We start from the raw sequence: 22,405 nt of genomic DNA, 5'->3' as shown, positions 1-22,405 counted from the left end.
CAGAACCACCATGATTTATGTGAAGAAAGAATTGGACCCCGTAAGTACTATTGTTGTGCTACAAAAAGGGGGGAGAGAGAGAGAGGGGTAGCTCCCAAAGAAAAGAAACTTTTGTTTTGGCAGAAGAAGCACTAAAGTCAATTAATTTACCTCTAATGGTACATAATTTGCCAAGGCCTAAGTGGCAAGGGGGCTTTGTCTGAATTGCATTTTTCTGAACTTTTTGTTAAAAAATTACTGTAACGATTTGATATTTGTGAAATAAAATGATGATTAAAAAATGTGTTCACGACAAAAATTGTAATCCAAATGCGAAGGGAACCATAAAAAGCTTTTGATGGGCATTGAGCCTTGAGACTCTTAATACTATAAAGATTTGTTTTGGGAAAGGATAAAGCTATATACTATATGATTAGTGTATAAAGAACCTAGAAGATCATGCAAAGAGAGCGTGGAGGGTTTTGGGGGGGGGGGGGGGGGGGGTTGCTTGGAGGGAGGAAGCTTTTCATTCCCTCAAATTGTACTAGAGGTGGTTCTTTTTCAACAAGCCAATCACCATGTCTTTGAAAGAGAAGGAAAGCCTATCTAAACTTGTTCCTAATGTGATTCCATTTTTATGATTTCAATTATAACCAACCCATGTGCATGTAGATAGGCCTCTTCTTGCTGTGTAATTCAAAGGGAAAAGATCTAGAAAACAATAATCATAGTACTTGATCATAAAATAGCATCCAAATCTATATATACACACACATATATATATATATACATGTAGATATAGGCAAGAAAAAGTGATGGATGCTGGTTTTACATGCTTAATTAAATATGTAACTTTTTTTTTTAATTCTATTAGAATTTAATCTATAGCTTCAAGGGTTCTATAATTTCTGTTACAAGGGGAAAGAATAAAGGAATGAACATCTTTTGAGTTTTAGTAGTAACAGACAAGCCAAAATTTTTTTAAAAAAAAAAAAAAAAAGGGGGGGCAGGGGAAGAAAGAAAATTAATAGAGGTGTACTTGTCCATCATTTCAGAAAATGTATTTTGGTGTTGACTTGTATGTGTTTTCATGCCAGAGAATGTACATTCGATTTTAGAACTACTTTTACTTTTTTGTGTAATGGAGTCACCTCAGGGAAAAGAATATAAAATATTGTTGTATAAGACAAGTTCTGAAAAGAGAAGTGGGGGTCCCGGTCCCTTGAAAAGAAAGAACAATAAAGCAAATTGTTGAAAAAAATACACTACTATCACTATGTTGAGAGATTGAATCACACGGTTTGTTTGGATTGCTTCATATTTTCCCAATTTTATTTGCTTACATCACTGCTTCTTTTTATCTTCCCAATATCTTTTATCTCACATACATCACATCTAAAAGTTTACAGTAAAAATATTCAAATAATCAAATAACTTACAATTCGAACAGCTTGGCTATGTACATAAATTTGCCAAGTATTCATCAGGTAGGCTTCTATTTTGATACATAAATATTTGTTTCCATTTAGCTTGGATGACAGACAACTCTCTAGTCTAGAGGTACTCCGCCTCTTTTTCTTCACGCTATCTTTCTTTTTTCTTTGAACGAGTCTGTCCCATGTGAGATGTGGGGCCTTTTTTTCTTCACATTTGACGAAGTTTCTTTTACTTGTTCACAAACAGCCATGCAACAGTAGAGCGTTCTTCAGTTCTTGGGGTGTTTTTTTTTTATTATAATTGAAGAAGATAGTTGAAATTATTATTATGTAGTACTACAAAAAAGTTTGTACAGCGAAAACTGGAAATTAGATTGAAGAGTGAGTCAGGGCTTTTGTTCTTAATTAAACATGCATGCATATTGCATAGATAGTGCTTATCAAAATATCATCGCATTATGAAGTAGACCACGTGTGATGTAGAAGGTAAAAACTACTAATTGATGAGAAACTAGAGATTATCATCACCAAATTAATCTGCTGAGTGTTCGCCAGCCGCGGAAAGGTTTCAGATTCAAGTTTTCTAATTATTATTAGTAAGTTGGTCTTCAGTTTTATGATGATGGAATTGGAGTTATTATGAAGACATACATAAGCCTTGTGGCCCATACATTCACGTGTGTGATTTCCCCCCCTTTTTAAGATCCTCTGGATGTTCTTGAAACTTGAGAAGCGGCAAATTATATATGTTTTTGACCATTCTTCACAATCTCAGTCATACTATATGTACATAAGCTAGGTTTCAGGATGCATTATAATATATTTTTCAGTAGGCAGTTACTGTTCGCTCTTTATCCTCAAAATGTGTGAAAAACCAACTGCACATGTGACTGACACTCTCTCTCAAAATTGATTATTGTTCATGAAACAACAGCCAGCTGCTTTTCTACAATATAACTTTTGCAAGGTCCGACCTCAAAATGTGTTAGAAACTGGAAATTTGGGACGCTAAAATACACATGGCTCCTTAAAAGCAAAAGGCTTCAATCACAAAACACCACGTGACAAAGTTTTTTTTTTTTTATTTGTCCGTCCGTCCAACTAGTCAGAATCCCACTCTTTATGCAAAAGCCTGTAAATTTAAGTCAGCATTTGAAGAGTCGAGCATCCGCTTATTGGAACCATTCAGTCATTAAGGATGCGGCGAATGGAGAAGTCGGCCAACAAAACAAATACAGGATGAAATGATAAAAAAGTGATAACCAAAAAAACTTCCTACTGCAGAACGCAAACTCCTACTCTAACAAATTTGGGATAAATAGATCTCCTCTCTTCTCAGGCTTTGAGTCGTCCATAGAACTTGGCCTTCTCCTCGGTTGTCTGGAAGCGACCATGGCCAAATTTCGATGATGTGTCAACAAACTTCAGTTTGATCTCTTCCAATGCAACCCGAGATGTCTGGTTCAAGAGCGACTGCCTCAGAGTCACAACACGCTTCTTTGGCCCCACGCAGCAACCCTTTAGCAACAGATAATCGTCTTTGACAACACCGTAGTGTGGGAAACCTCCCATTGGAGTGATTTCCTTCTCAGTCCTACAAATGAAGATTGCATCAGCAAATTATTTACAGGAATAAAACGGCTGGAAATAATGTGGGGTTCAATACGCATATTTTTCGGCAAATTAGACACAGTCAGGCATCGATGTACAACGCAAACCATCATCTAACCTGTCAAATTCCGTGATAGCAGTATGAGACTCCTGACCAGCTTTCCCCAATCTGTAAATTTTCTTGTTCATCTCTGTGCGGTGGTGGTAACCATTTTGCCCGGCTCTAGCAACTGTAAAAGAAACCCTTGCTGGGTGCCAGGCACCAATGCAGGCAACCTTGCGAAGACCACGGTGAGTCTTACGAGGGAGGCGGGTCACACCCCAGCGGGTCACTACACCCTCATAGCCCTTACCTTTGGTTACCCCAATTACATCAATCATCTCATCTTTCCGGAAAACAGCATCCACTGGAATCTGCTTTTCAAAGAAGCTATAAGCATAGTCAACCTTCTTGGCAACATCCCCACCATTGACCTGAATCTCCATCACATGGGCTTTCTTCTGCTTTAGACCCTTCATCTTTCGGATCTGCAAAGTAACATTTCTCCGTTAGACCATTTCCCAGGAAGAAACAAGGGAAGCCCAAAAGACATTCAAAATGAAAAGGCTGCAGCAGGAAGCAAAGTACAGTAACACAGGGAAAACGGCCAGTGCAGGTCAGAATGATTTACCTGAGTATGAGCCAACACCCGAATAACACAACAGTACTTCTTCATCTTTTCCAGCTGAGCATGAATATCTTTTTTACCTTCTTCAGTCTCATACTTCTTTGAATACTTGGTGAAAGCCTTCTTTTTGGACTTGCACCAATTTTTGTAGAATCTCCTTTTTACTTCCTCACTGAGATGCTGAGCCCAGACGCTGTTCAGACAGCGGAGACCACGGGGCGTCTTGACATAACCAACAACACCAACAACAATCATAGGTGGTGTTTCAATCACCGTCACTGCTTCACAAGTCTCCTTCTTATGCAGTTCTGGATGAACGAGTATAATGTAAGGCAACAAGCAACGTTCTAATTAAAATTCAAAACCGAGTTGAAAAAGAGAAACTAACTTGACCCAGGTTTTTCAACTTCTCTAACAATATGAGTCATCCCAGCTTTATACCCAACAAAAGCAGTCAACCTACAAGGTTTTGTGGTATCATCTTTGGGGAACGCCTTCACTGCATAATCAACAAACAGAATAATATCAGAACCTAATTGCAAAACCACCAATAATAAGACTCAAATAGCTGAATAAGGAGACAGTATGCAATCCAACTTATTAGCAATTTCATCCATTCAATTATGGCTCATGAGCAAACATGAAAACAAAATAATCAGACTGCTTAAATAATAACAAGTATACCTCAAACCAACAAAGCATGCTAAGCTTAACACTCACAAGTCAAACCAAGCAGCCCAAAAGCAAAGAGGAAGAAGTTCAGCAAAAAATATAAAACAAAACTAGGGTAATGCCTCCATATCTGACACTCAGGTGTAGCAGAAACACTTATCCCCAGGGATGATTGAACAGGTACCAACAGCAAATTTGCAAATCAGACACAACATAGAGAATTACATTGGAAAAGGCCAGCTCCCGGCTCCAAGAGGTCATACAAATCAGAATCATATTGGTCTCAGGAAGACTACAGGATTCTCAACATGGAAAACCTACAATGTGCAAGGCATAGAAGTGGAGAAGAAAAAGTTTCATAGTAGTCTAGTTCTAATTACAACTGAAAAGTCAAGAGGACAGATTTCTAGTATCATCAAGAACTCTGGCACTGAAAACACCTAGAGCACAGTTGTAAATTAACACGCATCTTGAAATACACAAGAACATTGATAAACATCAGATTTGTAATCATAGGACACATTCTGCAATTGGCTAAACAAGCATGGAAAAGACGCCACATGTACAAGAAACACAAACCAGTCTGATTGTCAATCATAGAAGCAATCAATATATGTCAAGCAATTATAAAGTTTTGCTAAAACCTTTTCCTCGGTGGCGCGATGCTCGTTTTCTGGGGAGAAATCCCAAAGAACCATGCCTTGGGTGTTCAAATTTGCGATGCGACATCCTTCCTTCTAGTAACTCTGCAAAACTCAAGGCCCTCAATATTATTTCTCCCAACCTGGAAGGATTATCCCTCCAACGATAAATTACGCAAAATTTTAGCTCCTTGAGTTTAAATGGGGCAAAAATCTAGTAAAACCAAGCTTGCTACTTTTAAAATGTTGTAAATCTTAGTTTAGTATAATACTCTATATTTACCAAACAAAATATCCAATTTTCCATGTAGCAACAAACTAGCAATTTCTAGGGAGGTTAAAAAAATTACGTAAGCAAAAGTGCTATAAGCAGCAAAAGCAAACATGCGACAATGATCATCATCTCCAGCAAATGAATAGAAATGCTCCCAGACCAAAGGCCTATGGCACCATGATTCTGTATGCCAATTCTCAAGCTCATTGGTATTTCTTCCCAAAAACCCCAAAAATTTTTTTGGGGCATTGGCAAAAGAGCCTTTTTGAGACTCCAGCCTTGATTACTCATTCCAGAGGGAGTACATTCCAATCAATGCCTGGAAAAGGCCAATGCCAAACATGTTCACCGCCCCCAAGGCACTTGTATTTACTCTTTCAAAATCATTTTCTAATTAGAATTTTCAAAATCATTATAGCTACCATAAACTTTAAACTTAAACAACATAGCAGTAAATTAGTATATAAAAACAAGTTATGGATTTAAAAAAATCATTAAATTAGAAAAAAAATAGCAATATTGAAAATAACTACTACATAATGAAAGCTTAATTATCGCGACCACACAAATCAGAACCTTGTAAGCATAGGATCTGCATTCACTAATAATAACACTAGCAGAAATGCAAAAACAAATATAAACTGAAGCTAGAATTCTATGTTTTTTCAGCAAAATTAAAGAAAAATAGTTCAAATAAAAGCAAAATTTAACATGCTGCAAGTGCTCCAATTTTTTAAAATTCTTTTAGCTTTTCGGTTTTCTAGCAGACAGATAAAAAGCAGATGAATTTTAAGAGATTTAGATTACGCCAATTTTTCGCTATAAAATCGAACAATATTACCTCGACGGAAGAGAAGCGTATGAGAGAAAAATGAGCTGACCCGCAGATGGAATACTATCAGACTGCAGTAAACCTAGACTCGAGGGGAAGTTTTCTTTTTGTTAGGGAATTTATAGAGGGTTAAGATATTATCTGACGGCAGTGATTAAATGAGAACAGCAGATGCTTGATATTAGCCGTTGGATATAAAAATGTTTTAGGGTTTGGTTTGAGTGGTTATAATTTTATTCTCTAATGGGCCTCTTTGAAGGAGTTACTTAAGTTGATAATAATGGGCCAATAACATAGGCCGGTTGTCGTATGCCTTTCTTCCTTTTTCTTTCGTTCTGCCCTTTTTTCCAGTTGTTGGAGAATACCTTGCCCTTGGTACCCCAATCCTTTCTGATAATTCTTTGAACAATTCTTGCTCTTTTTAGTCCTTTGAGAAATTATTTTCTCTTTCCTTTGAGGAGTAAAGCTTCCAATTTCTACAACAAAAACAAAGCACGGTCTGTATTTTTTAAAATGTTTATGAAAATCGTTTCTCACATACTTATATTAACTTTTGTCACGTCGTGAGATTTGTATTAACTTTTGTCGTATAACGAGAAACCTGACTCACTTCTAGACTTTAGGATTTTAACATGCAAAGATTACCAATCTGACAATATGCTTATGCAATGCACATATAAGCTCCCTTTAGGTGTTTATTGGCAAAATATTACAAAATTTTCAAAAACCAATTCTTAGGGTGCGTTTGATAAAATTGAAATTTGAAAATCGAAATCTGAAATCTGAAATTTAAATCTATTAAGTTATTAAATTTTTAAGTACTAATATGATGCATTTGAGTGTATATCACATTAACTAACAAGTGAATAGCGCATCAATTATTTTTGGAAGCAAGTTTTGCCTAAAAAAAATTAGTGTCATTTAATTAATTTAAATATTCAATTTTTTATTATCAAACGAATCTGAACATGTTTAGATCTAAATTTATTAAATTTAAGTACTAAATTGAATTATCAAACAAGGCCTTTGTTTCTTCACTACTTTCCTGGTTGTTGCCAAGTGAAGTGATTGTAGTGTAACATTTGTCTCTTAGATAAGATACTTCCATACACCAAAATGCTATACCAAAAATTGGCCTTAGATAACAGGTGAGGAGTATATGCACACAAAAATTAAGTAGATTCTTGTGGCACCCTAATCATCGTGCATGCACACATAATTATTTGTTAAATGCTACGCCAAAATGCACTGATGTATTTATTGAACATTTTGCTTACACGAACACAGCAAGTTAGCAATACACAAAGCGTTTGCAATGGCAAGGGCAACATGAAATGCCAGCTACAAATAAAAGTATGCAAAAGCAAGACTAAAGGCAGCTAACCAAATGGGCTCCATATTTGGAGTTTCAAACTTTTAATTGAATGCAAGTAAGACTCTGTTTGAACTTGCAGCCCAACAGTTGTTTTGATTTTTCGAGCCCAATACATTATAGGGCCCATAACGGGTTTTTGACAGACCGGCCTTGTTGGATTGCAAGTTTTTAGAATTTTTGTAGAAAAATATACGATAGCAATGTGATGTATGTGAAATAAAAAGTAATTGAAAAATATATCGAGATAATTTTTCTGCTAAACCCCGTAATCCAAATAGGGTCAAGACTTTCAAACTTGCATTTGATTTGCATGCTATATTACTGCCTAAAATAATCTTAGAAGTTGACATAAAAGTCATGTTTGATAACTCAATTCAACACTTAAAATTAATGGATTCAGATGTTAACATATTCAGATCGTTTGATAATAAAAAATTGAACATCTGAAATAATTAAGTGGCGTTAAATTTCTTAGGCAAAACTTGCTCCCAAAATTAAGTGATAAACTATTCACTTATCACAGAATGTGATATGCACTCAAATGTATTATATTTAATAATTAACAATTCAATAATTTAATGGATTCAGATTTTAAATTTCAGATTTGAAACTTTAATTTTTAGATTTCAGCTTTATTAGACGCACGCATAATGTGCTTGAAATTCCAAATTTAGGCTACAGGAACAGAGTCCAAAATTCTAAGGCAAGCAAACATGATGGCCGACCGTGAGGCCATTGAATTTCAGAAACGACATGGCAGATGCTTGCAATTGTGGCAAAGCCAAAAGCACGTACAACGTCAACAAAATTAACCTTTTTTAGGTAACAGAAAATAATAACAAGGTCAATTGATTTCCTACTGGGGAAGTGGAACTGGAATCAAAATTCAAAATCCCAGAATGGAATCGATGTATCTTATTCCTACATTCTTGTTTGGTTTAACAAATTCTTATTCCGTTGTCATTTTAGTCGGAGGATCAAATAGGGGGACTGTACCAATACTTAAGTCAGTTAAGTAAGTGGACACTCATTTTCAGTATCATCGCCCCGATACTGAAGAATTTCTCATTCCCAAATACTGGCTATCGAAATCCCAAACCCAATCTAAAAGTATGAAATGACCCATAATTCTAGCATCCTGAGTGGTCCTGTCTTTTAGAATTAGATCTCATCGTGTATATAAAATAAAAGTTCATGATCCTAGTTTAGCTGTTTTGAGTCTTTCTGACACGCCAACTCAAACCCTCCAGTAAAGTCACAAGAAAGAAAGCATAAAGAGCCCAAATAGGATAAGGGTTCAGCATCATGAAGCTTACTTTCTACTTTAGGTTTTGCTTTAACTCTATCCAGCTAAAAATGAAAGAAAATGCGAATTTATTTGTGTGCGAGACTGGGCATGGGCGTAGAGATGAAGTGTTTCTTGTTTTCTTCTCAGTAATCAAAGCAATTATGGAAATAGTTTTTGTCATGGCAATGTGATATGTGATCAATTTAATTAGTCCGCTTAATTGTACGCAGTTGCCAATTTGACTGATTTGATTTGTTTGATCCAACTTTGAACACTAGATAACCATATGTAACCAAAGAAATGGCTTTGGCTAGATCTGATTGCATTCTCTCCGCATTGTGAAAATACAAAATAGTACTTTAAAGAGGTGCCCCCCCAATTAAAAAACCTTCGAGGACATCATGAAAGCTTGCTAGCTAGTATCTAAGCATTATCTTTCACGTATAGCTACGAAAGGGATGGCTCACAACTTTGGACAAAAAGAGTAACTCAGGCGAGAATTGGGGGGGGTGAATATATGCTTTGGCTAGGTCGGGAAATGGGGATGAACACTGAATGAGAGAATTCTTGATTTAGAAAGCATGTTTGTGGGAGCAATGAGTGACAATGATGCTCAAAAAGATGGAGAGGGTGGACAAAGCCCATTCGAACATGACTTGGATTTCCACCAATGCCAGGAGTGACCAACCCCACAGATTTATGGTCAATGCCATAATATTTGTCAAATTGGAGATGTATAAACAATAATTGTACAGACAAATCAATGTATAGGCGCGGACCTAAATGTACATAGCAAGCTAGGTTCCTTGACATGGACATGCAATATGCTTTCTCATTAATCCATCTTGCCCTTCTTTTGCATGGTATGCTGATCGTGATTTTTTATTTTATATACAAAATATTTTGGATGAGTTCGATTTCGATCACCATTACAAGTAGGAGTATATCCCCGAAATCATAAGTTATTTATGAGAGTTCTTATAGATCGTTCACCGATATAATCTTATTAATGAGTCAACACAAGTTGGTAATGTTGATCAGTATCAGGCTGGACGAATGATGTCTTTTACTTATATTTTTTTTTTTGGGGAAGAGGGGGGGGGGGGGTTGGGGATAAATACAAAGAGCAAAACAAAGTAGAGAAAAAGAAATCGGAGGCAATGAGACATTTCATTAATCTAGGTTAAACAAACAAACTTCTTTATAACTATTGAATTAAAAGCAAGATTAATAGAACTTAGATGAAGAATGCAAAGCCCTTTTATATTTATCAAAAGCAGGAGCCAGTGTGATCAATGGCAAAGTTAATAAAAATTCTTCTCTTTTTAATAGTAAAATATTCGGATTGTGATTTCAGCATCTCATTTGAATGTTAAAGGCTCCTAGTAGCTACGGGAGAATGCAACTTTTCTGTATTTTGCGTGGTTTGAGAGCTAACAAGTTAGAAGAACTTAGACAAGCACCGCAGAATATGATACTAACAACTTAACTCTGTTTGGATTGCACTTTATTTATATCTTATTTACATACTGATTTACTTGCATCATCAACAGATTTTTCAATTATTTTTTTATTTTACATACATTACATCAAAAAAGTACTACGGTATTTTTTTTAAAAAAATTATTCCAAATAATCTCCTATCCAAACACACTCAACGTTTACTTCTCCAAATTACGCTATAGAAATTGGTGGTTGTCTTTTGGTCATTAGGGTTGCAAACAAGTTGAGTCGAGTCGAGTTTTGATTTAATCAAGTCGAGTCTTGACTTAGCTTTATTAAGCTCAAATTCGAGTTAGAACTCTAGCTTGACGAGCTACCAATTTAAAGTTCGAGTTTGAAAAAATAAAAAATAATTATTTTATTTTTTAAAAAAATAAATAAAATAATTTTTTCATAATAAATAATAAAATATTAGGAATATAAATATAATTTTACTATTAAAATAAAAATAAAAAAAAAATATATATATATATACTCGAACTCACGAGTCGGAGCTTAATATTTTGGAGCTTGACCTCGAGTTTGAGTTCGATTTGGCCAACTCAAACTCGATTCGAGCCAGTCGCGAGCAACTCGGTTCGTTTGTAGCTCTATTGGTTATACAAGTAATTTTTAGTAGTAAGAGGTGCATTTATGGTTGAAAACTCCAAATGCATATGTACTCAGATTAACACCACTTTGTAAAGTCGCCCTTGAAGTCAACTAAAAATACTCACAAGTTGCATTTGATAAATTGTGGACTTCCAAGAAAAGCTTTTGCTTTGGTCACTCCAAAATTCACACCCCCTAATAACCAAAAACAAAGAAGTTATGAATAAAAGGGAGAATGGGATCCTTCAGGCGATCGATCCAGTGGATTAGATCTTAGTATAGCTTCTTAATTTATCTCAAATATCCTTCTAATTTATCTTAAATATGAATCAACTAAAGTTGTAAACTGGAGATTTGTGATGATAATTATATATCATGTCGATTAATTAATACTACAAGTAGGGATACGTTGTTTGGCTTCATTGCTACCATTGAAATTCGCCATCCTTACCAGTGGCAACGTCAATCATACATATGAGGACTCCTTGTGGTATATTTAAGTTAAAGGATTCACTTTATTCTGTCAACAAAATTATGATGCTTGAACTTTTGATCCTAATTTTACAGCACTTTTATTCCCTTGTATGGTTACGCTAGCTTTTTCTTTTCTTTTAATTTTTAATTTTTTTTTTCTCTCGCTAGAGGAAGTTAAGCTACAGCATTCAAGTTATGGCACACATCAATTTCAACCAATTTCTGAATTGTTATATTTTGGACCAAACGTTAAGGTGGTTTACTACCATTTACCCTATAGTTCAATTATCTTTGTGGGAAAATTTGTGCTTCTAGGTTACTTTAATTTTGTAGTATATAATTAGTAAACTTGTGCCTTTTAAAAGCAAAAATTAAAAAAGGTAAGTTTCATATATATATATATATCTAAAATTAATAAAAGCAAAAAGTGGGTGAAATGTGGAACTAGACCAACTCTTACTAGGTTTCTGGGAAATTAACAAAAAAGTTAATGCAAAAAAAAACAGGACAGGACACCAGAGGCAGCCCCAGAAAAGAAGCTGGACATTGGAGGATTTCCGGGACCCCGATTGGCCCCTAGAGGCATATAAATCCGTGGGTGCGAGAGAGAAGGATCGCACTTGCGGACCTGCAAACGGGAGCGTGGCTATTTTGGAGTGGAGAAGAAAACGACTTGCAAAATGAGTTAGATGTGAACGGTTCAAAGATTAGCCTTATGTGTACGTACATCAATCATCACTAGATTTTTTTTAGCACGTTATGAGATTGTGAAATTCCGTGACACCTTATTGTTGTTGTGGATTAATCTTTCCTACACTAACAGTGTATACATGTCAGCGTTTGATGAATGACAATTGTGTAAAATTTAAATTTAAAATTTAACTTTTGCACATACGTCATGAATCAAACGGTGATAATGAATACGCTGTCAGTGTATATAAGATTTACTCGTTTGTTATTATCACATATTAATTACATTTTTTTTTCTTATACTGTGCTAGGGATTTTCAAACATCCAAAAAAACTGAAAAATCCCAAGTATTTGAAGGCCTCTTGATCTCTGTTGGAAGGCAGGGGAGGGTGTTGGTTTTGTTTTCGGACCAACTTCTAAATGAAATGAAATGAAAGCCAGGCCACCTTCTAAAGATGCTTGCTTTGTCCTTTCTTTTTCTTCTTTCTACTTACTAGTTGATCTTCTTTGATCCCTCAGAAAAAGAGGGAAAAAAAATCATCTTCTTCCAAGATAAAGCTTCATAGAGCATCCCTCAAAGGCCTAAAGTTCCCCATCTGAGGCAAAATGTGAATGCCTAAGCTTTTTCTTTCTCGCTCATGCTCCCTTTTGTTTTTTTTTCATCCATCTATTGAGCTCTATTTGGTCAAATCAACAGTAGCCCCTCTCTTTTTCAATTGAGCATTATGATTTTCTAGGATTATGTGTAACAATTGAGAGTCATACAAATAAACCCTCTTGCATCCTTGAAATCATATAACAACGAGAATTTAGTTCTTGAATTGAGAAAGAATTGGCACGTATATAGTTTTTAGTTATGTAAATGGCCACTACGTTGAAGCAAATCTCTTTTTTTTTTTTTTTTGTTGATCGGCAATATTTGCGTACTACTCTGACTCTAGCCAATATTAGAGGAGGGTCCAATTAAACTACGAAGCGTTAAAAGAATAAAAACCCATCTCTAAATTAAAGGAGTGTGCTACTACACATCGTTTGATTTAATTGCAAATGCAAGATGTGCACCCTTGACCTGCAATCAGAGGAGAGGAGGATTGCTGCTTTGCCCGTGGCTGGTTGATTGGAAGTGAAAATGAATCAGCCCACTCGAGAGTTTCATACTTGAGAGTTGAGAGGGACCACTTGAATTAAAGAGAAAACTGTAGAATGTCACCGGGGACGGGGAGCCAATCATTTTTCATATGGTGCAAGTGAGGTTCCAGCATCAGTCTCTCAAAATTGATAACTAACTCTGCCTTGAAATTGAATGGGTGGGTAACAAAGTGAAAAAGGACATCTCCATCTGCCAGAGAAAACAAAGGCAAAAGGACAGACTTTAGGACCGTACCTCATCTGATCACAGACGAGAGGACAAACATATTATTTTGCTCTTTGCTGAAGAAAGGGCTCTGCAACAGTAATGAAGATATCTATCTTTGAGCACCAGGCCAAATTGAGAGCCAAGTTGTTCATTCCCGAGTCATTATTGTTTCCGATCAAAGAAATGATGCATCTAATAATTGGTCATCATCAGTTTGCCCGTTGACTGTATCTGACGTGTATCCACAGATTCTTGTCTTGATGGAACCCAAGCAAAAATCTGCAACTTTGCGAATATGATCCGAATTAATTAAACTCAAAAAAAAAAAGAATTGGAAATAATCCCAACTCTTCAAGTGTCAGCAGTTGCCTGCCTTTGATGTTTCAGGTTCAGCCCCTTATTAATCCTTCAAAATATATGCACACATGAACAGGACTGACAATTTTCTCTGGGCTTTCTGACCAAGAAAGTTTCTGTTCTGATTCATACTGTTCATGAGAGATTCTTTAAGTCGACCAGATGGCTCTCAGAAATGCATAATAGTACGTATTAACCAAGTCCCAAGTGTTACTAACGTGTTTGGACGATTGCATGCTAGAAATTAGTCTGTCTTAAAGACAGATTCCAACATTTCACCGGTGAAAACTAAAAAGCGTAAAAGTAGCATAACTGAATTGCCTCGAAACGTCCTGTCGGGGTTAAGGATCGGCTCGTCAATGATCGTTTAGAGACGGCGGGTCGTGCCGACAACCCAGTAATGAATTGCCTCGAAAGCTTTAAGGGATTAAGAAGACAAATGTTAAAAGGCTGGCATAGTGAAAACTTGTAAATCAGCCATGAGCTAATCACCCCCTTTTAAAAAAGTGTGGATTAATTCAAGGAGCTCCGCCCAAGTGGGAATTTAACCCCTCCTCAAGCCCTTGAAAGAAACAGGCAGCACAAGGGCACAGTTAATTGCATAATCTTGAGTTAAGTGGTTTCTAAGGAATCATCACATCACACAGTGATGATTAGGGCTGCACATGAATCCAACCTCTCGCGAGCGACTCGAATCAAAATTCGATTTGAACTCGATCAATATCGAGTTCGAGCTGGTCAAATCGAACTTGAACTCGAATTCGAGCATATAAATGTATTTATTTATTTATTTTAATAGTAAAATTATATATATATATATCTCTAATATTATATTATTTATTACGAAAAACTATTATTTTATTTATTTTTTTAAAAAAATAAAATAATTATTTCTTACTTTTTCGAGCTCGAGCTTTAAATTGTCAGCTCGTCGAACTCGAGCTCAAGTTTGATAAAATTAAATCAAGATTAGACTCGATTAGATCACAGTTCGACTCGATTCGACTTGTTTGCAAGCCTAGTGATGATGGTTTGATTTAAGGCTAAGGTATACCACCTTCTTAGACATCAGTCCAAAACTAGTTCCCCATGCTGCGTACAAATTACAAGGACTTCAGCTCACGAGAGAGCTTTTGCTACAGCAAGACCACAAGAAAATGACCCTTCAAAACAGGGGAGACCTCAGAGACCTTCCTGTATCAGTGGACAGACAGAGACTCCTCAAAAAAGCGCCTCTCTTGCGTCTTGCCCATGTAATGCACAAGTCTTGCCACACGAGTTTTAATTTTTAAACACAAGTGGAGCCAAGCCACATTCTTTCTATACTAAAAAAAAAATGAAAAAGCCACAACTAAGAAAGAGAAAGATATGTACAATTGAATTGAATTCACGTAGACGTAAACAAGAGCACTCTTTTCCATGCATTTGGGGCCATGGATTTTCTTTTTTCTTTTTGTTTTCTGTTTTCTAAGAGAGAAGGAGGCTAGGGTGTCTCATGCCTGTCTCTCAGCTCTGATGAGTCTTCACTGTTCAACTAAATACCGCAACAAGAGAGCCAGCCCAGCAGGCCAGCACTCCTTTCCATGTGAAGTGAGGGATCATGGATTTTCTTTTTCTTTCTTTCCAAGTGGGGAGATGATCAAAAGCAAAATAAGTATTCGCTCTGCTTTTGCTTTTCAGCCCTCTCTTTAGGACTATTCCATCTTCTAATAAAGCTCAAATACACATTAGATTACATAGAGACTTGGTCCCAGACCTGTAGGGCAAGCGATCAAGAAAGAAAGAAAATGGAATAAAGCAGCGGCTGCAGAAGAAGAAAAGCTTTCCTGGTTGCTTCTTCCATGCAGCCCCATGACCACAGTACTCTCTGCACAGTAATTATTTACGGATCATTCCCTCAAAAAACATGGTAATGATATATTAATTATCATCATCTTTTACGTCTTACATCTACTGTTAATGTTGCAGGCATTTGTCTCCTGATTGTACTTGAGGCAGTAGAAAATATTACATTTGGTAATAGAAAATTAAGCATGTGTAAGTGTAATAGTATATGATCAGATACACAGACATCAAAGTACACAAAACTGTGTCCTCAAATCTAGTCTTATCTTGAGTGCTCCTATCCAGTGCCGTACATGTGCCATGCGAACAATTTGATACAAAGACAGAATCATTAGGGATTCATCCTCCAATGCCATCTCTTAGTTGTACGCAATACTACTACCGTTATTATTATTTTTTCTTTCTTTCTGTCTTTTAATTGTGGTTGATGATGAAGGGCTGAACTTTTGAACATATATACAAAATCATCTTACAAGAATCGTGCACCTAATGAAATATGAAATAACTATCTTTGCACGACGGAAACCCTTATTGATTCTCTTTATTAGAAACTTAAAGCTATTAAGTATCCTAGTATCCCTAGCTGTACAGCTAGTCTTGAAAGGCCAGCATTTGGTATGATTTTTTTGCAGGTACAAGAAGTATTTGAAGGGAGGCAAATTTCAATAGCATGCAGGAACAGCATAATTAGGGGGCTTTGTACGTCCAGATTCCTTTTGCTACTTATTCTTTATTCCTGCTATAATATTAACCAACAAGGTACACGATCAATTTGACAATTCTTGAATTGGTTATTATGGCAAATTTGATGAAAGCATTTCGTACTCAATAAACACGCAAATTGGAAAACCGCAACAAACTGCAAACACCAAAATGACGCCAAGATGGTATAATTTTGCTGATACACAAGTACTAAGCAAGCATGCAGAAGTAGAATTGAAGCTGCAGGTTGGGGATGCATATTTGCCCATAAATTCCAACAACCTTGGTCTCTCTCACCTGCGCATCTCTTCTTTATGTCGTACATTTGTGTCAAAATGACACAAAATAGCTTTGTAGCAGTGGCATGACGCATTGATTACAATGCCCACTTTTGCACTTTTGTTTTCAGTTTTATTTTCAAAAAATGAAATATCAAAGTCTACTGTTGTTGGCCTTTGAAAAGCAGAAAAATACTTGTATGAGACCAACTTAATCATTCTCCATGACTGGAACTTTGAAAGTGAAATTCCATCATCTCTTGCTCAAAATAAAGACTATCCTTTGATTAAAGCTAAAGGGTATTCTTGTCATATAAATACACTGGGGGAATCACCTTTACTTTACCCATAATCTGAACTTTAAATTTCTGTTACCCAACGGCCGCTTCCTTTAGTTCACAATAAAACCTTCTTTTCCTTCTCCTTTCCCCTCTTGGCTTTGCTACATAGCTTGCAAGAAATATACTACTGTTATTTATAGCCAATTTTGATCATCTTAATCGCTTCACTGGAAGAGAAAAGCAAAAGCTGAGGAGGAGAAAAGGGGGGGCTTAGCTTCTTCCTTGATTTTGAAGCCTCTTTCTCTCAAGATGTTTGATTCTTTCAATCAGTATAAACTTGAGGTTTCTCAGATTCCCTCAACTTTCCATTCGTACTTTTCCAAAATCCTGAGTCTTAAAATCCTTTGTTTCTTCTCCAAGGCCTTCCAAACTCATTACTTTCCTTGAAAAGAATTTCTCCAGCAAAACTATGGTGCCATTCCTATACCTGACACTCTTCTCTATTGTAGGCACTGCTGTTTCTTCTTCTTCTCTTCTTACTGATTTTCATGCTTTAGTCACTCTCAAAGAAGGATTCGAGTTCTCCAATCCAGCCATTGACACTTGGAACACTTCTGACCAGAACTCTTTATGTTCATGGACAGGAATCAAATGCTTCCATGGACGAGTAGTGGCTCTCAATATATCCAACATGAACCTTTATGGCTCTGTTTCCCCTGTTATTTCAAGCCTTGACAAGCTGATGGAGCTCAACCTTGACGGCAACAATTTCACTGGTGAAATCAAGATTGAGAATATGAGCAGTCTGCGATCTCTGAACATATCCAACAATCAGTTCATTGGACATCTTGACTGGAACTACTCATCTTTAGCCAATTTACAAGTGTTCGATACCTACAATAACAATTTCTCTGCTTCTCTTCCTCTTGGAGTGCTGAGCTTGAAGAACCTCAGGCACTTAGATTTGGGTGGAAATTATTTTTCCGGTGAAATTCCAGCAAGGTATGGCGAAATGATTGGATTAGAGTACTTAGAACTTGCAGGAAATAATCTTCAAGGTAGGATTCCTGGTGAATTGGGCAATCTGACTAACTTGAAAGTACTTTACCTGGGCTACTTCAATGCCTTTGAGGGTGGTATTCCTAAAGAGTTGGGGAAGCTGCAAAATCTGGTCATTTTGGATCTTACAAATTGTGAATTGGATGGTTCAATTCCTCCTCAGTTAGGGAATTTGCAATCTCTTGAAACTCTCTTTCTGGACATCAATGCCCTATCTGGTCCAATACCAAAGCAATTAGGCAACCTCACAAGCCTGGTCACTCTTGATCTTTCTCGCAATGCACTTGTTGGGGAGATCCCATACGAGCTCATTGACCTCAGGCGGCTACGGCTTCTGAATCTTTTCATGAACAGATTGCATGGCTCGATACCAGATTTTGTTGCTGACTATCCTAATCTGGAAGTTCTTTATCTCTGGAAGAACAACTTTACCGGCACTATTCCAGACAATCTAGGCCAAAACCGGAAGCTTCAAGAGCTGGACCTGTCCTCAAACAAGCTAACTGGTATCATCCCCCAAAACTTGTGTGCCTCAAAACAGCTTAGAATCTTGATTCTTTTCAAAAATTTTCTCTTTGGGTCAATTCCAGAAGGCTTGGGAACATGTTCGAGCCTTGTTAGAGTCAGGTTAGGACAGAACTATTTTAATGGTAGCATCCCAAATGGCCTCATTTACTTGCCCGATTTAAACTTGCTCGAGTTGCAAAATAATTTGTTGTCTGGAACCTTAATTGAAAAGGGCGACAATGCATCAAACCCAACTAAATTAGCTCAATTGAATCTCGCAAACAATCAGCTTTCAGGTTTGTTACCATTTTCTATTGCCAGTTTTTCTTCCCTCCAAATCCTTTCATTAGGTGGAAACAAATTTTCTGGTCCAATACCTCCTGCTATAGGTGGACTTCAAGAAGTAGTGAAGCTTGACCTCAGTGCAAATGCTCTTTCTGGAGAAATCCCAGCTGAAATTGGTAATTGCCTTCACCTAACGTATCTAGACCTGAGCCAGAACAACCTGTCTGGCTCAATTCCAGCCCAAATCTCAAGCATAAGAATCTTAAACTACTTGAATGTATCAAGGAACCACTTGACTGAGGCAATCCCGAAATCAATTGGTTCGATGAAAAGTCTCACCACTGCAGATTTTTCCTTCAATGATCTTTCTGGAAAGCTGCCCGAATCAGGCCAATTTGCATTCTTCAATGCTTCTTCATTTGCGGGAAACCCTCAACTCTGTGGATCCTTGCTGAACAATCCTTGCAATGCCACCCCAGTAACAAGTCCAACAGGGAAGTCTCATGGCGAATTCAAGCTAATCTTCGCCCTCGGCTTATTAATCTGTTCACTAGTCTTCGCAACTGCAGCCATAATCAAGGCCAAGTCGTTCAAGAAAAATGGCTCAAATTCATGGAAAATGACAGCCTTCCAAACTCTGGATTTCACTGTTGCCGACGTCCTGGAATGTGTGAAAGATGGCAATGTGATAGGCAGAGGAGGTGCCGGCATAGTCTACCATGGCAAAATGCCAAATGGGGTGGAAATTGCAGTTAAGAAGCTTCTCAGCTTGAACAATAACACCCATGATCACGGCTTTAGGGCCGAAATTCGAACCTTGGGTAACATTCGTCACAGGTACATTGTAAGACTCCTTGCCTTTTGCTCAAACAAGGAAACAAATCTGCTGGTGTACGAGTACATGAGAAATGGAAGCTTAGGAGAAGCATTGCACGGTAAAAAAGGTGGGTTTTTGGGGTGGCAGCTGCGGTACAAAATTGCTCTAGAAGCTGCAAAAGGGCTGTGCTATCTTCATCATGATTGCTTCCCTTTGATTGTTCATCGTGACGTGAAATCCAACAACATATTGTTGAATTCGAGCTTTGAAGCTCATGTTGCTGATTTTGGGCTGGCCAAATTCTTGGCGGATGGCGGTGCTTCCGAGTGCATGTCAGCAATTGCGGGGTCCTATGGTTACATTGCCCCAGGTACGTACGTCCCATAAATCTTCATCACTTGATCATCTCATGATAACCCTCTTTCTTAGAATGGCTTAACGAAATTTGCCTCAATTAGTATCCAGCTTAGGCTCATATTTGATCCGTCTAAGTTCCTTGTAAATTACCTTTCAAAAATGGGTTCGACCTATCGGGTGCCTATTAGGCACTCGCTAAGATATAATTCAGATGTTCGATAAATATAAGATAGGATAATAATTATTAGTATATATATATACACCGTAGGTTATCTGAAATTTTATGTGTATATATACCCATTAGAAAAAAACCTTTATAAATAATATTACTAATCATTATTGAAAAGAAATATGCCCAGTAATCTATTGAAAACTTCCAGCTTCTACTATTATAGCAACTTTTTTGATGGAATGCGTTTAAAATAAAATGATGGTTGAAAAATGTGTCGATTATGCAAGTAAATAAATATTTTCTAATAATCCACTGACCTAACAAACCATTTTTGTTGGGTTTTTTTTTAAATAAAAAAAAAAAAACTAAAGAAGCCAAGTGCTCCCTAATAAGTCTAAATTAAGAAATGGTGTGCGAACTTGATTAGCTAAAGGCAGAGGTGGAAAGGCAGCCGTGACAGATTATGTGTGAGGTTGTGAGAGAATTTTTTGGGTAATCGGGTCGAATCAGGGATCAGGAGGACTGGGATTACGAGACCAATGCGGACACCGACGCTTAATTCTGTGCCGGAGGTGGTCAGTGGGGTCCAAGTATTTGTGCTTTGGATGATCCGTAACGTAAATCAATGGGTCAATGTGATGTGTCTGACCAAAAGAGATCAATACAGCGTCGTATGTCGTGAAAGCTATATCCACAGCACATCCTTTTTTCGGCGTCGGCGTCAAGTATACATCACTACCTCATATCGTCCCCACAACTTCTAACACTGATTTTTTTATTTTATTTTATTTTTTGGCGCTAGTGGTAACATCCCAACACCTATCATCACATGTTAGTTCCATATCAAAGTGTTTGTAAGAGACGTGATATTTACTCTTTTCAAGATGATTTCATTATGTTTGTCTGGTGAAGGGCATAGTTGTTAGGATAAATACCGTGGCAAGTAGTGGTTTATTTGTAAATTTCTTTTAAATTATGTCACAAATATATTTTTTAATTATTTTTTTATTTTATATACGTCGTATAAAAAAAATAGTACTATAGTGTCTTTTTTTTTTTAAAATATGTCTGCCATCCAAACACATTCGTCATTTGCCAGGAAATTATTTGAGAAAAGTTGCATTTTCTAGCACGAACGAACGTCAAATAAGAGGTGAATTGGCTATAGAGGGTCGAAAAGAAATTCAAGCAAGTTAAAAGATTTTATTTCATCTATATCAAGTGTTTTACATTTTTATTCGTATAATAATAAAATTTGAATAAGTTGCAAGGAAAGATTAGAGCTGAAGTAGGTTATACTATCTCTTTTTCTTTTTTTTTTTTTAGTTGGGACTTGGGAGGAGTTGGGAGGGAGGTGGCTTTAATTTGTTGTTTCTAAACATAATGTGGTCATCCCATGATATATTGATTTTGCTGCAGAATATGCATACACGTTGAAAGTGGATGAGAAGAGCGATGTGTACAGCTTCGGGGTGGTGCTGCTTGAGCTGATCACCGGGCGTCGTCCGGTGGGTGATTTTGGCGAAGGCGTAGATATTGTGCAATGGGCCAGAAGATCAACCAATTGCAGAAGAGAAGAAGTCGACGGCATCGTTGATCCGAGACTCTCGACCGCAGTGCCAAAAGATGAAGCCATGCATTTGTTCTTCATTGCCATGCTCTGCGTTCAAGAAAACAGCGTTGAACGTCCCACCATGAGAGAAGTTGTTCAGATGCTCTCAGAATTTCCTCGCCAATTTTCATCCACCCCTGATTATCGCACTCAATCTTCTTCTTCTTCCTCTTCTTCTTCACTAATCACTTTTCCGCAGCGCCAAAAGAATCCTAATCTCAAAGAGAAAGACCACCAAACCTGCCCAAAATTTCGACAGGAGACTTTAGTTTGACGAAAAATCTTCTGACCTTTTTTTTCCCCCCTGTTTTAAGGTTTTTTGGTAACATGGGTTGATTTTGTTACGAGTTTGTTCTTCTCTTTTTAGTGATCATAGGAGATTTGGTGACCAGAAGAGAGTACATGGGAATAATCTCGATAGTTGTTAGGTAGGTACTAGGTAGTTTCCTCATGTAGAGATATTTTGTGATCTTAATTAAATGGCCATCATGTTATTCCAACCTCTTGTAACATACTATATATATATATATATACAAATATTGCATTTTATTTAATTGAAAGAGATTTGTGTTCCTTACCGTTGAGTGTTTACTGAGTTTAATGACGTATTCGCGCTATAAATATACATTTCAAAATATAATTTTTTTATGAGGTTTATAGTGATGGACACGATTGAGGATAGATTTTTAATAAGAGAGATAGTTACACTCTTCAATTAGCTTCCAATACTCCATGAGGGCT

At 36.9% G+C, this 22,405-nt stretch overlaps 2 protein-coding genes across 2 annotated transcripts; one reads left to right on the top strand and one right to left on the bottom strand.

Moving 5' to 3' along the window:
* Nucleotides 1-2,554: 2,554 nt before the first annotated feature.
* LOC113761722 (60S ribosomal protein L3-like) lies at nucleotides 2,555-6,193 on the bottom strand. Its single transcript, XM_027304828.1, has 6 exons — nucleotides 6,123-6,193; nucleotides 5,011-5,112; nucleotides 4,083-4,193; nucleotides 3,698-4,002; nucleotides 3,145-3,554; nucleotides 2,555-3,009 (listed from the first exon to the last, which is right to left on the bottom strand). Exons 2-6 carry the CDS (start codon nucleotides 5,093-5,095, stop codon nucleotides 2,751-2,753), a joined length of 1,170 nt encoding a protein of 389 aa, XP_027160629.1. The 5' UTR covers nucleotides 5,096-5,112; nucleotides 6,123-6,193; the 3' UTR covers nucleotides 2,555-2,750.
* A 10,833-nt stretch (nucleotides 6,194-17,026) lies between these two features.
* On the top strand, nucleotides 17,027-22,173 carry LOC113762828 (leucine-rich repeat receptor-like serine/threonine-protein kinase BAM3). Its single transcript, XM_027306446.1, has 2 exons — nucleotides 17,027-19,893; nucleotides 21,472-22,173. The coding sequence occupies exons 1-2, from the start codon at nucleotides 17,325-17,327 to the stop codon at nucleotides 21,936-21,938; spliced, it is 3,036 nt and encodes a 1,011-aa protein (XP_027162247.1). The 5' UTR covers nucleotides 17,027-17,324; the 3' UTR covers nucleotides 21,939-22,173.
* The last annotated feature ends 232 nt before the right edge of the window (nucleotides 22,174-22,405 follow it).

The sequence above is a fragment of the Coffea eugenioides genome, chromosome 2 (genome assembly GCF_003713205.1).
Source record: "Coffea eugenioides isolate CCC68of chromosome 2, Ceug_1.0, whole genome shotgun sequence".
Classification (NCBI taxonomy): Eukaryota; Viridiplantae; Streptophyta; class Magnoliopsida; order Gentianales; family Rubiaceae; genus Coffea; species Coffea eugenioides.
Note: the sequence above shows the minus strand (reverse complement) of the source record. Positions and strands in the feature narration are given on the sequence as shown.

Coding starts and splice junctions, on each gene's coding strand:
- LOC113762828 (XM_027306446.1), top strand. CDS start 17,325: ATGGTGCCATTCCTATACCTGACACTCTTCTCTATTGTAGGCACTGCT. Junction 19,894..21,471: donor CTATGGTTACATTGCCCCAG/GTACGTACGTCC, acceptor ATTTTGCTGCAG/AATATGCATACACGTTGAAA.
- LOC113761722 (XM_027304828.1), bottom strand. CDS start 5,095: ATGTCGCATCGCAAATTTGAACACCCAAGGCATGGTTCTTTGGGATTT. Junction 4,003..4,082: donor AGTTGAAAAACCTGGGTCAA/GTTAGTTTCTCT, acceptor TCGTTCATCCAG/AACTGCATAAGAAGGAGACT. Junction 3,010..3,144: donor GCTATCACGGAATTTGACAG/GTTAGATGATGG, acceptor CTTCATTTGTAG/GACTGAGAAGGAAATCACTC.